Raw genomic sequence first — 13,530 nt, 5'->3', positions numbered from 1 at the left:
ACGCGCCCAGCGTCCTGCATGGTGAGCGAAAAAGCGTTACACTCAACCGCACATGCGCGGCCTCCTAGTCAAGAACCGTTTCCCTTCCGAATTTTGGCTTCTTCTCTTTGGTATTGCAGAAAAAAGGGGCGCGCGCACGCTTCTTCCACGATCAGGTAGCGAAACGCTTCAACCTCGTGCTACGTCCCTCCTCCCCTGTCTTCCATACGCTCTACTCGTCGCTAGAAGAGCGCTGCTAGGGCAACATGTGACCCTGCCCGAAGATAAGACTGCCAACGCGCAAGTCCTGCGCCGTGAGAGCGGCGCGCGTGCCAGTCACCTGGACGAAGAAAGAGGCAGGGACAGCAGAGCTCACCACAGTCAACGCCTGTCCCCGGAAATTCCTCTTCTGGACCTTCATTTCTCCCATTTTTTCCTGTTCCACCTGAAGAGCGGGCAGACTCCAGTGCTGAGACACACGAGGATTCAGCGAATCCGCTCGACTGCGGGCCCAAGCGAGGGTCAACCGCACATCGGTTGCGTGTGGGCTCCACAGTTACTTTCCATTCCATTCGATGGGAGGTCATTCAGAACAGAAAGGAGACTCGAGAGGCAGGCTGTAATATGCGGACAAGGAAGCGAGCGGGTTCATTTTTGTAGAAACTCTTAATCCGTCTGCGCCGCGTGCTCACGCTCTCACGATGCCAGGCTCGATTCGATTCCTGCAGACCGACCTGCCGCTACACCGCCACACATCGATAGACAACGTGAAACACTGCTCTGCGTGCATAGAGAGGTCTTTGACGTTCCTGTTTCCTGCATGCTCCGCGGCAAGGCCATGCACAAAAATATCTAACTCGGCATGTGACCACCGGTCGAGCCGACCTGACGACCTGCCCTTTGACGGGCAGACTGTGCTCACAGGGCCGCATTTGACTAGACGCGTATTTTACGAATTGCCAGGCCTCAATCGACACGGAAGCCGGAAGGCAGTGGAGTCCGTTAAGAAAAGACACTTTCTACCTTGTAGCGCTATTGACGTTCGATTAATAGTGGCTAGTCACGTGAAGGCGTCCTACCGGATCTGTGGGTTGTGCCGTTGCTTTCCTATAGAGGTGTTTGCCGCGGGTTTACACTTTCAGATATGAACATCAGCAACAGTTCCGGCTGGTCGGTTAATGTGCGGTAGAGAGGCCTTCAAACTTGTCGAAATGATGGCATTCCACGAACAGACAGTAGAGTCTAAACCGCAGAACGCATCGTGCCCGCTAGAGTGGTGTCGTTGCCCGCGTTTCCCTGCCAGTCACGTTTTTATCGGAAACCAAGACACGACATCTGGTTTTGAAGTGACAACGCAACTCGAGCGACTTTCCACAGCATAGGCTTCGAATTCTGAACGGCGGCCCCCAAGACGCTGCGTGCCCCTTCTAGCTTCTACAAAATCCTTATTTTGGCTATTCCGGTGGTGCCAAGAGGCAGTTGAGGTCAGAAACCGTGAGATACAGAAGAGACATGCTCCTCTAAAGGACGGACTGCCTCGGTATCCTCGCCTCGATGACCGCATGTAAGACGCACGAGCTCACAAGGAGCTGAGAAGCGCACTTTGCGAAGATAATTGAAAACCAATCAAGATAATAACTGGATTTCCAATTAACATAATTGGAAGCCAATTATTTTCGAGTCCGAGAGTTCAGATGTCCCTCTATTGACAGAGCAGTGAGCACACCTTCACATCCCCCAAAACCGTAGTTGATTCTGATCTTCACTGCGTGGTCAGCAGACGCCACCGTCGCTACTAACTTCGACAACACACTTTGCACTGGACAAAGAATCTCTCTGACACACCCTTTTCCCACACAGACGTAGCTTACGCTAAGCCCACACCACACGTTGTCTTTCCAATTGTAACTCCAAGGAGAAGGCTGCGGAATGTAATCGCTTCTCGCATTGCGCGAAGCTGGAGCCCTCCCTAATCCCTAATGCGAGAAGCTGGAACCCTCCCTGCCAACTGCCGGCGCGGCGACTCGTCCCGCGTACAGAATACTCCACTCTCACAGCCGGCATCACGCGAGAGACCGGGAGCCGGCGAGCGTGCAAAGAGTATACATGTAGATGCGCCTAACAGCGGGGATCGCAGCAAGCAGAGAAGCTGGAGAGAGCAGCCGTGCGAGAGGCCGCGGCGCGGAGAGACGACCTAGACGCGCGAACCGGAAAGAAAACAGAGAATAGCGGTGAGTCCCCGAAAGAGAGGGACAGCCGAGACAGCGAGCCATGCAGGAGGACAGCAAGAACGAAGAGAGAGAGAGGGTAGAAAGAGCGCCCTCGAACGGGAAGATGCATCACGTAAATAACGGAAACGAAAGGTCATGCGCCCCGAACTTCGCGGCTACTGGGAAGCCAAGAGAGTGGCGAACGCACCCCGCGACGGAAGAACAGGAAGTCGTCAATGTAGAGGGAAGAGAGACCAACACGATTTGCGGGGACACTCGCGAAGGCTGACAGTCTGCTTAAATGCCGCTCCCCCCCGCGCCGCTCTCGACGACTTCTTCGAGAACAACAACTGTCGAGGACGACGGAGCCCCGGCGCTAGCGAGGATCTCCCACACACGACTTGCTGAGAAGGCGAGCAACACAGAGCACCGAGTGAAAGGCGCGTAGGGGGGTGCGTCACCAGGCCCCATCGAACACGAAAACCAATAGAATCTCTCCACGGGTTTGCCACTGGGGTGGAGACTTGCCGGCGGTTCCACCTGCTTCTCGGCCGCCGCGTCACCAATCGAATCGCCCCTCCTTTCTGCACCACCGATCCGCGTTCCTTTCGCCTCTCTCTGCGTCCCTTCCTCAGCAGTTCGGGGCCCCCGTCGCCGCCCTGCCGGCGACGAGGCGCGAGGCTGTACCGCCGCCTCAGAGCCTGCTCTCTCAGCCGCACCCTCCTCCGCGAGCGCCGACGGGCTGAGAACCGACGCAGAAGTGTCAGCTGCACGCGTAGATTGACCAGACAACCGACACGACGCCTGCAGGCCCTGGACGGGCTTGGACGAGGCGGGATCGAGAGACGCAGGAGGCGAGGAGACAGAGATCGGCGTGAAGCAGATCCAGTGAAATGCAGTCTCCCCGTGCTTTCCGAGTTCCTTCTGAACCGCCTGCGACGGAAACAGAAAGACACACAGAGGAGGAAACCGAAAACGAGGCTAAAAACTGCAGAGGCCCGCGCACCAGCCGGAGGCAGTGTAGGACATGATATGACAAAACCACTAGGCCAATAAGCCAACAGGGGTGGGGGGGGGGGGTGGAGGGCGACTCCCCAAACATGGCGAGTGACGAGGAAGCAGAAGGGGGGGAGACACAAAGCGGTAAAAAGAGAGATGGAATGCCTGGATGAGTTACCTCAATTTTCGCCGGGTTTGCGCCTTCGACGGGAATCTCGAGAAGCGCGAGGACTGTGTGAAGCTTCAAGAATACATGAGCTATTTCGTCCCCGTTTTCGGTCAGCCTTCGTTCGTCGTCTCTTCTGCCCTCTTCTGGCGAGGCTGCGCCCCCCGATGACACACTGCCTCTTTCATTTTTCCCGGTTTCGCGTGCCAAGTCGCGCTTCGGCGAGGGCGAAGGCGGCCCAGACTCAACCCGAACTCTGCCGTATTTCAAGAGCCTCCGTAAGAAATTCGGGGGATGCGTCGCGGAGACCGCGACTCGTGCGCAGGACCAGAACGAGCGCCGCAGGGGCTTCCAGACTCGCCCGCTCTGCGCGGTGGCAACAATGTCTCCTTTTCGTTTTTGGCGGTGAGTGCGTACTTCCTTGGCGCTCTGCGCTTCGCAAGAGTCTCCTTGCTGCTGCCGGGAGGGCCGTCGCCCCCGTCCAGCGCTTCCGCTCCTTCTCCTCCTGCGCCGCGCGAAGAATCCGGGCCAGAATGGCGCAAAGGCGTCGTCGCTCGGCAGTCTTCATCTTCGCTGCCTCTGCCTGCCGTCAGAGATGCCGACGTCGCTCTGGAGTGCGCCGCGCAGCTCCATAAATTAAACTGAGAGACAGCAGGCGAGGCCGCCTCCACTTCATGGTCCTGCGGACTGCGGCCTCGTCGCGGCCCGTCCTTCCTGAGAGCCGCCTTGGCATCTCTTTCCGTTCCCGTTCGGCGTTCCTTGGCTGCGAAACCGGAAGCCTCGGCGTCCGCACTGCCCGAGCCGCTACCGCCCCCCGGCAGCGCCTCTGCCTGGCTGCACGCTGCCCATTCCCCTGCAGACGCCGCCCGCGGCGACCCCTGGGAGAGTGGCGCAAGGGCAGCCCCGTCGCCGTCCCGGCAGGCTTCGCCTTTTGACGCCCGAGAGTCTGAAGTTGGAGACACGCGGAAAACAGACAGCACATCGAAGGGCGAGTGGAGCCCTGCCTGCGCGTTGTCGAGCGAATTTGTCGCTCATCCGCCGAGATGCATTAACGCGTGCGCAGGACGGGTGAAGTAGTGGCGGGGGAAGAAGGCCGACGCTACATGACCCGTGCTGTAGGGGGGAACTTCACGTGCTCGCACAAACACGAATGCACGCATACACACACAGTCACCGAACTCTCTCACCGCATACGCGCATGGGGGGACGCACCTTTGCTGTCTTGGGTTCGCGCGCGCCTGCTTTTTCCGAATTCGCTGCGGCACGTGCCGTCGACTAGGAAAACGTGGAACTCTCTAGCGTCAGAGGCTCCTTTTGACCTGCTTCTATCTTCACCCGAAGACGGAGTAGGAGGCGCCTCGTCTTGGGCTGCCCCTCCACCGTTGACCTTTCCACTTGTTCGCTGCCTGTACCGCGAGCAGACCTCGAAGTCCTCCTGCAGTTGCCAGTAGACAGCCATGGCGGCGGTCAGGCCGCTGCGTTCTTCGTAGAATTTCTGTCGCCTTTTCCACTGGCGTCGCTCTTCTTTCTCTGCCTCGCTCTGTCCTACGCTTTTCTGCGAGGCCCGCGGCTCCGCTGACAGTCCTCGCTCCCGGCCGCCGCCAGGCTCGAGCCTCTGTTTGTCTTCAACCTCGTCGAGGTTCCCGCTCCTCAGCCTCCTCAGCTCTTCTCCCGATCCTCGGTCTCTGGGCTCGTTTTCGTCTCCCTCGCCGTCGCCGCACCGATTCAGAGCCTGCGTGCGCGACTGACGCCCGGTGTGCTTTGCCACAGTGCGGCGAAGCGACAGATTGACTGGAGGCGGATGAGCGTGCGTGATAAAGTAATCTCGCTTTTCTTCCTGCGCCTCTTGGAGTCTCTCTACCGCCAGACGAAAGGTGCCAAGTTCATCCTCGACAGAATGAGAGTGAGAACGAGAACTCTGGCGTGGTGGCATGCGTGAAGAAGCAAGTAGAGCGAACTGTGGAACGGCCGAAAGAGGGGAACAAAGAGGCACAGGCCCGCGCCGGAGGCGTCGGCGGCGACTGAGACAAGCGGTGAACTCGTGAGCGAAGCCACCAAGAGCGACGGCCATAGCGAAGTGCCCACACATCCAGTCGAGCTGCGGCATGCCTACCACGAAGGCAGTTTGTCTGTTGTTCAGCGGCTGGCCTTCTGTCGACACGCGGGAGCCATTCAGAAAAGCAGCAGATGCAGACGCTGGGGACTGGGGACTGCCGGGGGCCAATGCCGCAGGGTCTCGCCCAGGGCTAGCAGATGTGGCGGGAGACGTAGGCGCGTCCTCTTCCGTTTTCGCCCCTCCTCCGGTTTGCTCCCTGAACTGTGAAAGCTTCTCTGGTCTCTTCTGGAGAGACAGAGCCGCGGCAGAGTTCGCGGCCGTCGTATCCCATTCGTCGCGACCCGTGGCCTCGTCGTTGGAGTCATCGTAGACCTCGACATCGAGGGCGAGCGAGAGCGAGGAGGCAGACGAGGACGACACAAAAGAAATCAGGGGGGTCTTCTTTCCCCTGCGCAGACAGGAGGGCGCAGCCGCCGCGGACTGCGTGTCGACTGAGGCAAAGGCAAAGGAACGAGGCCCGCAGGGGTCGCTCACGCACTCGTCCCCCCCGCACCTCGCCTGTACGCTACCATTCAGACGCAACCCGCGACTCGGACTCGACGACGGCTGCGCGGAAAAGAAGGCATGTTGAGTTCTCGTGGACGACTCGAAAAGCGTTCGCTTGCATACCGCCGTGTGCGTTACCTTCTGCACACCAGAGGACGTGCTACCGACCTTGGCGACGGGAGCCTGACACGCGGCAGCTTTTGGCTTCTTTTCTTCTTTCCTGGCGGAGGCGTCCCGCCCCCCTCGCGGACGGCGACTTCCTTCTTTCAGCGACCCCGCCTCTCCGCCAACAGGCCCATCCTCAAGAGGCTCGTCGAGGCCTAGCTCCGCAGGAGAGACAAACCACAGGCTTCGGCACTGCTCTCCGGTCTGCCCGTCTTCGCTCGGCGCACGGTGAAGTTCTTCTTCGTCTCGCTGCGTCTGATTGTCTTCCCAGGCTTCTATGCACGTCTGCGACGGCAAAAACGCTGGACACGAGATACCCCTAAAGAGAAAAAGCAATCCGGCGTTGAGCAGCCCCTCCAGTGCGAGACGGGGCGCCAAGTAGTATGCCTCAGCCCGGAAGTGCTGAAGCACGAAGAGTGCCACACACGGAAGCGAACAGAACGCGATGCGCGGGCCTAGAGCAGTCGAAGGACGGCTGTCGCCGGCAAGCAACTTCCGCTCTTCAGATCTGAGCCTCTCCGAAGCCTCCCCGGGTAGCGGGGACCTCTTTGGCGCCTTCTCGGCCGTATCTTCTTGACGGCGACCCGAGCTAGCCAGCTGCGCAAGCGCCATGGGGCCGAAGAGGATCTGTGCGACAGCAGACTCTGTAGGGAGGCGCACTGGAAGAAAAGCACGCGAGACACAAAGATGTCCTGAAGCGCTGTTTTCTGCCGCTGGACTTAGGCACCCCCTGGAAGAGACCGGGCCGTCTGCATCCCAAATCTGTGGCTCAGAGACGGCGCTACCCCGTTTTCCTCCAGGTGGGGGGAGTGGAAATCGAGAGGGGGAAACCTGTGAGGTAGCTGTCTCGCCTTCCTCCTGGACGAGGCTCGAGAGCGTCTCTCTCTTGGCAGAGACAGCATCATGAGACAGACGCTTGCCGCCTCCATCCGTTGTTGACTCCCCACCGAATGTGAAAAACGAGCGTGGAAGAAAAGGGCTAGCATCGCGCCCCTCTTTCCGCTTGCCCCGAGACGCCTCGTCTGCCTGCACACGGCGCTGAAGCAAATGCAGCGTGTGCAGCAGCGCGACAACCGGGCTATGGTTTATGAGACAGCGCGTCCCTCTGCGGTCGCTGTGGGGGAGAGGCGGCAGAGAGGATGGGGGTATTTCGGGGGCGACATGCAGAAGCAGACGAAGTGGAACCGCGTGCGACGGCCAGCCTGGAGAGCCCAAGAAGACAACGGAGGAAGAGTGGGGGAGTTCCTCCGACTGAAACGAACACCAGCACCGCTTGTCGGAGGGCCCGGTGGCAGTGGGGGGGGGCGAACAGGCTGCTTTTTCTTCTCCGCTGCCAAGTGGACGCCGCTCTGGTTCACAGACGCGCCTCCCTGGCCTGTAGAAAGCCGTTGGCGAAGTCTCGAAAAGTTCCCCGGCCGCGAAAAAGGCACTCCCCGAGATGGTTTTTTTCTCAGAGCTGACAGGCAAACGAAGGGAGACCGAACGAACGTAGTCCCCGCAAAAAGCCTGATCCAAGAATGCATCCGGCCTCGTGTCGCGAGTGTTTGTCACACCATGACGGGTCCCACTCTCCGCAAGCGAGCCTGCGGTGGAACGCGTGCAGCCGCCAAACAAAGCGGAGGTACTCTCGACGCAAGTCAGAGTCCTCTCCGTTTGGGGAGTCTTAGCCGTCGCCGATCGACGCTTCTTGCCTCCTTGAGGCAAGCTTCGGGGCCTGTCAGCTGTGTACAGGATGGGACACGGAGTCTGCTTTGAACTGTTGAGAATATCTTCGAAACTCGGCGCCCTTGTGCTGCCACCTTCGTCCTCTACAGATGGAGGCGAGGCGTCGCTGACCTCCGCCGCGTGTCCCCCGATGAGACAGTTCATGTGTGCAGAGGCCAGCTTCCTGTTGAGAGTCCGGCCTTCTCGCGCAATGGTCGAGCGCCTGCCGAGACACGACGCATTGTACCTGGCTGACGGAGAGAGGGCGCGAGAGATGGATAAAACACCCGGAGAGGGCGAAAAGACTTCTCCGCGGCAGTGAGACAACGTTTTCCGTCGAGTCTGTTCAGGTAAATCTGAAGAGAGACCGTGTCTTCCCGAGTCTTCACTAGATCTGTGAGGTGAAATTTTCGAGGGCAGCTGTTGAACAAGGACCCCAGCATGGCTGTAGCTCTCCAGAGCCGCGGCATCCAGGCCATAGTGCCGCCCCACAATGCTGGAGCGAAGAAATTCCCAGTCGGTAAGCTGCTTCCCTGTGGCAACTGCCACCTCAATAGGTTCCGAATCATCTTCCTGAAACGTGGAATTCGTTGCTCCCATGGTATTTACGGATAAGAACTGGTCACCCTTCAAAACGCGGAGGGGGGGTAGGGGGGGTATGGGGGGGGGGCGGCACTCAATGGTGCACAACCGAACACGCAACGCCGACCGTCAACAGGTAGTTGTCCAGTTGCACTGGATACGTGCCTTCGCGTGACACCCTTTCATTCAGTGCTCTCGGCTCGCCAGGTTCGTCGGGGACGTAGAAATGCCGGCCGCCGCACGGATGCCCGCGCGTTGGCGACGGCGCCAACCATCCGAAACTGAACCCGAGAAGTTCCACGTCGTATGTGCCACCCGCGCGCCCACAGAGCTGACAGACTGCCTTTTGGTGGAATGCCATCGAGATTACACGAGATAGAGAAGCGCGAACTAGGGATTCGCCCACGGTCTCGAGATTAGACGACGACGTGAAGGCGGGAAAGACACGGACTCCTGCAGACCTTCTGGACCCTTATTCGCGGAGAAATTGGGTGCAGATGACCCCAGGCCATGCAATACGATCTTCTAAATTCGGCAAACAAGTAAACCAAACAGTGTTTGTGCCAAACAGTTCGACGTGGCTCTGCGTAGCCCTGTACGTGACCTCAGTGCCACGCAGGCGCATTCCTGCTTGCTGGACCGACAGGCCTCACTTAGTCGGTAACCTGAATCGAACTCGATGAGGTAATCACCATGCACTGACACGAGACAGAAGCACAAAATTGGTACAACTCACATATTGAATTACAGGCACTTACTTGCATGTGGAAATCGATTAGCGGCGGCGGCGGGACGCCAGCTTCAGCCAGCACGGGGGCGAGGTGGCACCGAACTCCCTCAAGATACAGTTCCACGCCACCAAGACGCCATTAGTCGGTGCTCCCGCTTCCGTTGTAATGCGAGATTTACAGCCGGACGCATTTGCAGTAACGCGTAGTTTTTCCCGTGTAAGGTCACCCGCCACCGATACATCATCCCAGCACCATGGCGGCCGTCTGAGGTCAGCGGACGACGACCGCGAGGCCTAGGGCAGAGACACACGAGCAGAAGCCATCCTCTAACAGAAGATGTACATATTTTGAAAAGCGAAGCCCCGAGTGGAATGAAAAGCAACAGTTTCAACGCGGGAGACGGAGAGAGAGTGGACTGCATACGGCGGTGTTTTGACCGGAATACCGCCGTCGGTCGAGGTGCTGGTCGCGCGTCACGGGCCCCGGACCGACTAGCCTGCTGTTCCCCTGGGGGCACAAGGATACTGCCGCGTTAGTGCACAAGTAGATACAAGCAAGCCGCCCTCCAAAAAGACTATTTCCTTCCTTGCGAAACAGCCATGACGGAAATTGGACGCCTTGAAGCCTTGTCAGAGCAAGCAGGAGGAGACGGATTTTGAGTGCCGCCGACGCTGCGGTCGGCGAGGCTGGAAAGACACGAGTGACGAATGCGCATGCTGCATGAACTGTATTAGTGACGGCTATCTGACAAAATATGTCATGGACTACGTCTTGGCCTCGATATTTCTTGCAGATAGCACTTCTTCAGGAGTATGGTTGCCTTGATATCCGGCATTTCGTGCGTCTTGACCTGCTCCCTGGCGTCCGGTTTCGGCCCTATTTGGCAAGACGGTTGAGAACTGCCGTGCTAGCCTGCCTCTGGTGGCGCTGTGTTGCGATATCGCTGGCAGCGATTAGCACTGGTGACGGATGAACCAGAAAAGAGTCAGGTGCCGTAGACAAAACTGAATACCAGAAAAAGAGTCGCTAAGAAAGAGTCGGCATTGCGAACGATGACACGAAGTGCGTTGGTTCATCCATAGTAATACAGAGAGAGACCCCCATCAAGCGTCTTTTTTTCGGAGCATGCTCAAGGACGGTCTCACGCCAGTGTCTGCGCCTCATGAAACGCAGTGCTCTGCTCCACACAGAACGACCAGACGCTTTATTTGCATCTCGGTTTCGGGAAGCCTGAGATAGCTACGACCGCCAATCTCGTGCCGCCAGCCGTCAGCAAAGAACGAAGTCGTCTGCGAGGATGGGAATCGAGATATCGCACTTGTAGCAAATGCCGTTGCATGTGAAATGTGCTTGAAACTGAGCTCTGAATAGAGATATCGCACCTGTAGCAAATGTCGTTGCATGTGAAATGTGCTTGAATCTGAGCTCTGCTTCGCTATTGCGCATCTCGCGGCATTCCCTTCCAGCAAAATGCTATATGAGAGCAGAAGCAGATACCCATCAGCCTCACGATACCGAAGTCCCGGACAACTAGCATGAGGGTGCCGCTGGCTCTCCCCAGGCTGAACGTACGTAGGGTCATACTGCCGTCGGCTCTGTAGCAGTGCTGCCCCTTCTGGGCAGGAAATACATGAAGCTGTGAATAGAGTTGTGCGGCAACTCAACTCTTCCTGAGTTCTACACCCGCCAGTGAGAGTCGCCCGATTCCGGCGCATCCTCACCGTACTCGAAAAGACGAGGGTAGGAAATGACACACGGGACTTCGAAAGAGGCTCGTTGGGAAGCGTTGCTCATAGCGGTGCCCTAAAAACCGTAGTTCGCGGTTTCGATTCGAAATTTTCGTTAGAAGGGGAAAGACGACCCGGATGCGATCGGTGGCAGTTCTTCGCGGTGAGCGAGAGACTGAGGCAGATTTTTTCAACGGCTAAGGGTGGCCTGATTTCTTGAAAGAGAGCAACGCTATCGTTCGTAAGGCCCCGTTGTGGTTGGGCGTGAACCTTATATGCTTCCTGTAGAGCAACAGAACAGACATATGCGCATGGGCGAGGAGAGCTAATTCTTTACTGCAGCCTCAGAGTACGTAACGCGCACTCGCGGTACACCTGCCCATATGCACTAGAACAGCGCGACTGGCATGCAGCAGGGATTGCTCTGAGGTCCTTGTGTGCCACTACGGCAGCGCTTGGGATTGCCGTGCGCACTCCAGAGTCAAAAAGAAGCTTACCGGACGGCGGCGCCCATATCCATGGAAAGCCCAACAGCAGCGCCGCAACACTGCACCCTCGTTCACATCGCTACGTGACTAAGGCCGCCCTCGATCGAGACGTTTGTGTCAACCTAAAGTGTCAGCACGCATAAAAGCGATTTCTTCCGCTGTCGACAGGATCGATTTCGAAGCCTTTCTGTTCCGAAGCTCTCGACTCTCCCTGCCGCTATTGAGCCACATCGAGCTAGCGAGCCAGGTGGTGCTTGCCGTGCCCATCGTGTGGAAACACACCTCGACAAAGAAACCTGACAAAAAACAAATGTAAATGAAGCTAACCACACTAGTCTCAAACCTTGGTATGTGGGTGCGCGTGTTGTTACAGCGTTATCTATCTGATATGCCCTCACTTCCGTCATTCGAAAATTATTTCCTACAGCAGATCTGTGGCTACCTCATCTTATGATGTCCACGGATTATGCTTTGGTTGCTATCTGCTGAGCCCCCTTACTTGCTGAAAGTCGTAATTCCGGTAAGCCCTTCGACCGTGAGATGATGAACGCTTCAGCGCCCTGAAAAGTGTTGATCTTCTGAAGTCGGGCTCCCAAATGTGGCAAAGGTTGTTGAAAGCTCGCTCATTCCGGGTCCGAGTTACCTTTCTTCCAACTGTTTGGGCATGACTGGCGTGGGAAAAAGCTTCTGGTGACTTCCTTTGGCTGACTGCTGCTCTACCTTGATGGAATATGTAAGAGTCAGATTACCGACTTTCTACCTAGAGCTGTATCGAGACTGCCGCTGCATCAGCATGTCCGATATTGCGGGAGGGTTTCGTGCGTAGCGGTACTCCGCTTCGAACATTTGTTTGTGGAGGTCACGACTCTATTGACAGCTGCCTGAAGCAGAAAGCTAGCAGTGTGTAGTTCCTGATGGTGCCTGTCTTCGATTTATCCCGGGTTGACAGCCTCATAGTCCCTGGAATCGAGCCCAGGCCTCTCAGAGGTGGATTCGTGTGCCGTTCCTGTGAAAACTCGGGAACTGTCGCCAGTCGCGAACTCATGTCTAGAGCGCCCTTGCTACTGCTCGTGGGCGAATTCGTGCAACTGTTGCCGCTGCATCGAAGCTCTACCTGTAAAAGCATTTTATCCTGTGCCCGCCGAAATATCGAAGGGAGGAGGCGAGGGAGTAAGCCGACCGATATAAGAAAGCGGCCTGATCCTCGCGTATGGCCGTTTTGCCATTTGGAACTTAAGAACTGCATCGATCTGCGTGCTTTGACACTCAAAACAGGTTTTTCATTCGCCGTGAAATGGTGCACCTATGGTCAAAACAGACGCGTAAATTGCCACGATATGTCTGTGTCACGCAGATCTGCCGCCATGGGCTGCTTTAACAGTAAAGATAACCACCCGAGGTTGACTTTGACTGAAGAATTTCCTCCCCACCCTGAGCACAAGATGCAGGGACCCGGCTCAAAAGATGCCGAGGAGGGGCCCTTTCTTACGAGACCTCCAGCAGCTGCTGAGGACGCTAAGGCAGTCCCTGACTCAGGAAAGCGTCACTCACAGTCGACCGTTGGAACCTTGGATTTGGCAACTGATCACGACATTGGCGATACGCACGCACCGAGTACCTCTGCGGATGCAGCTGCGCGGCCCCACCATAGTGAAACCTCCCCGAACACGATCGCTCATGCAGTTCCACCTTTGGCGAACGTACGGCCCTCGCCTGCTACGACTGAGGCACCCGCGACTGTAGCGAATCCTCCGAAGGACAGCGTGCCTCCAGCTCCAGCGACGGGGGCTGAATTCGATGTCAAGCGCCCTAGCGGACAGGAAGGGGTTCCTCCACCTCCCCCCCACGGAGACAAGGCGCCTCCGCATGCCACAGGACCGGAGTTTGATGTCTCTGATGATTCACCCTCAGCACCGGTGACGAGGACTGAACGGCAGGGAGCTCGTGACGAATCCAACTTACTACAAGAAGAACCTCCGACGCCTCCCCCAACACCTGCTCCCGGTGCAGCCGCGATTGATTCCGGCATAGGTGTTGCAGAGATGGGGCGACCTTCGCCAACCCTTGCGGCTGCGTTTGACGATGGGCCGTCTTCTGAGGCACCCGTTTCAAGAGAGGGCTACAACACTGCAGTGACGGATACAGCGGATGGCGACTTGCCCTCTCCGAACAACTGA

The 13,530-nt window shown here is 57.4% G+C and overlaps 2 protein-coding genes across 2 annotated transcripts; one reads left to right on the top strand and one right to left on the bottom strand.

Moving 5' to 3' along the window:
* Positions 1-2,486: 2,486 nt before the first annotated feature.
* BESB_026460 (uncharacterized protein) lies at positions 2,487-8,425 on the bottom strand (the record flags this gene model as incomplete). Its single annotated transcript, XM_029361326.1, has 4 exons — positions 2,487-3,122; positions 3,367-3,610; positions 3,772-4,300; positions 4,567-8,425. The coding sequence occupies 4 exons, from the start codon at positions 8,423-8,425 to the stop codon at positions 2,487-2,489; spliced, it is 5,268 nt and encodes a 1,755-aa protein (XP_029215681.1).
* A 4,370-nt stretch (positions 8,426-12,795) lies between these two features.
* BESB_026450 (uncharacterized protein) lies at positions 12,796-13,530 on the top strand (the record flags this gene model as incomplete). Its single annotated transcript, XM_029361325.1, has 1 exon — positions 12,796-13,530. One exon carries the CDS (start codon positions 12,796-12,798, stop codon positions 13,528-13,530), a length of 735 nt encoding a protein of 244 aa, XP_029215680.1.

Source organism: Besnoitia besnoiti (assembly GCF_002563875.1).
Source record: "Besnoitia besnoiti strain Bb-Ger1 chromosome Unknown contig00014, whole genome shotgun sequence".
Classification (NCBI taxonomy): Eukaryota; Apicomplexa; class Conoidasida; order Eucoccidiorida; family Sarcocystidae; genus Besnoitia; species Besnoitia besnoiti.
The sequence above is the reverse complement of the archived record's forward strand: the minus strand, read 5'-3'. Positions and strand labels throughout refer to the sequence as shown.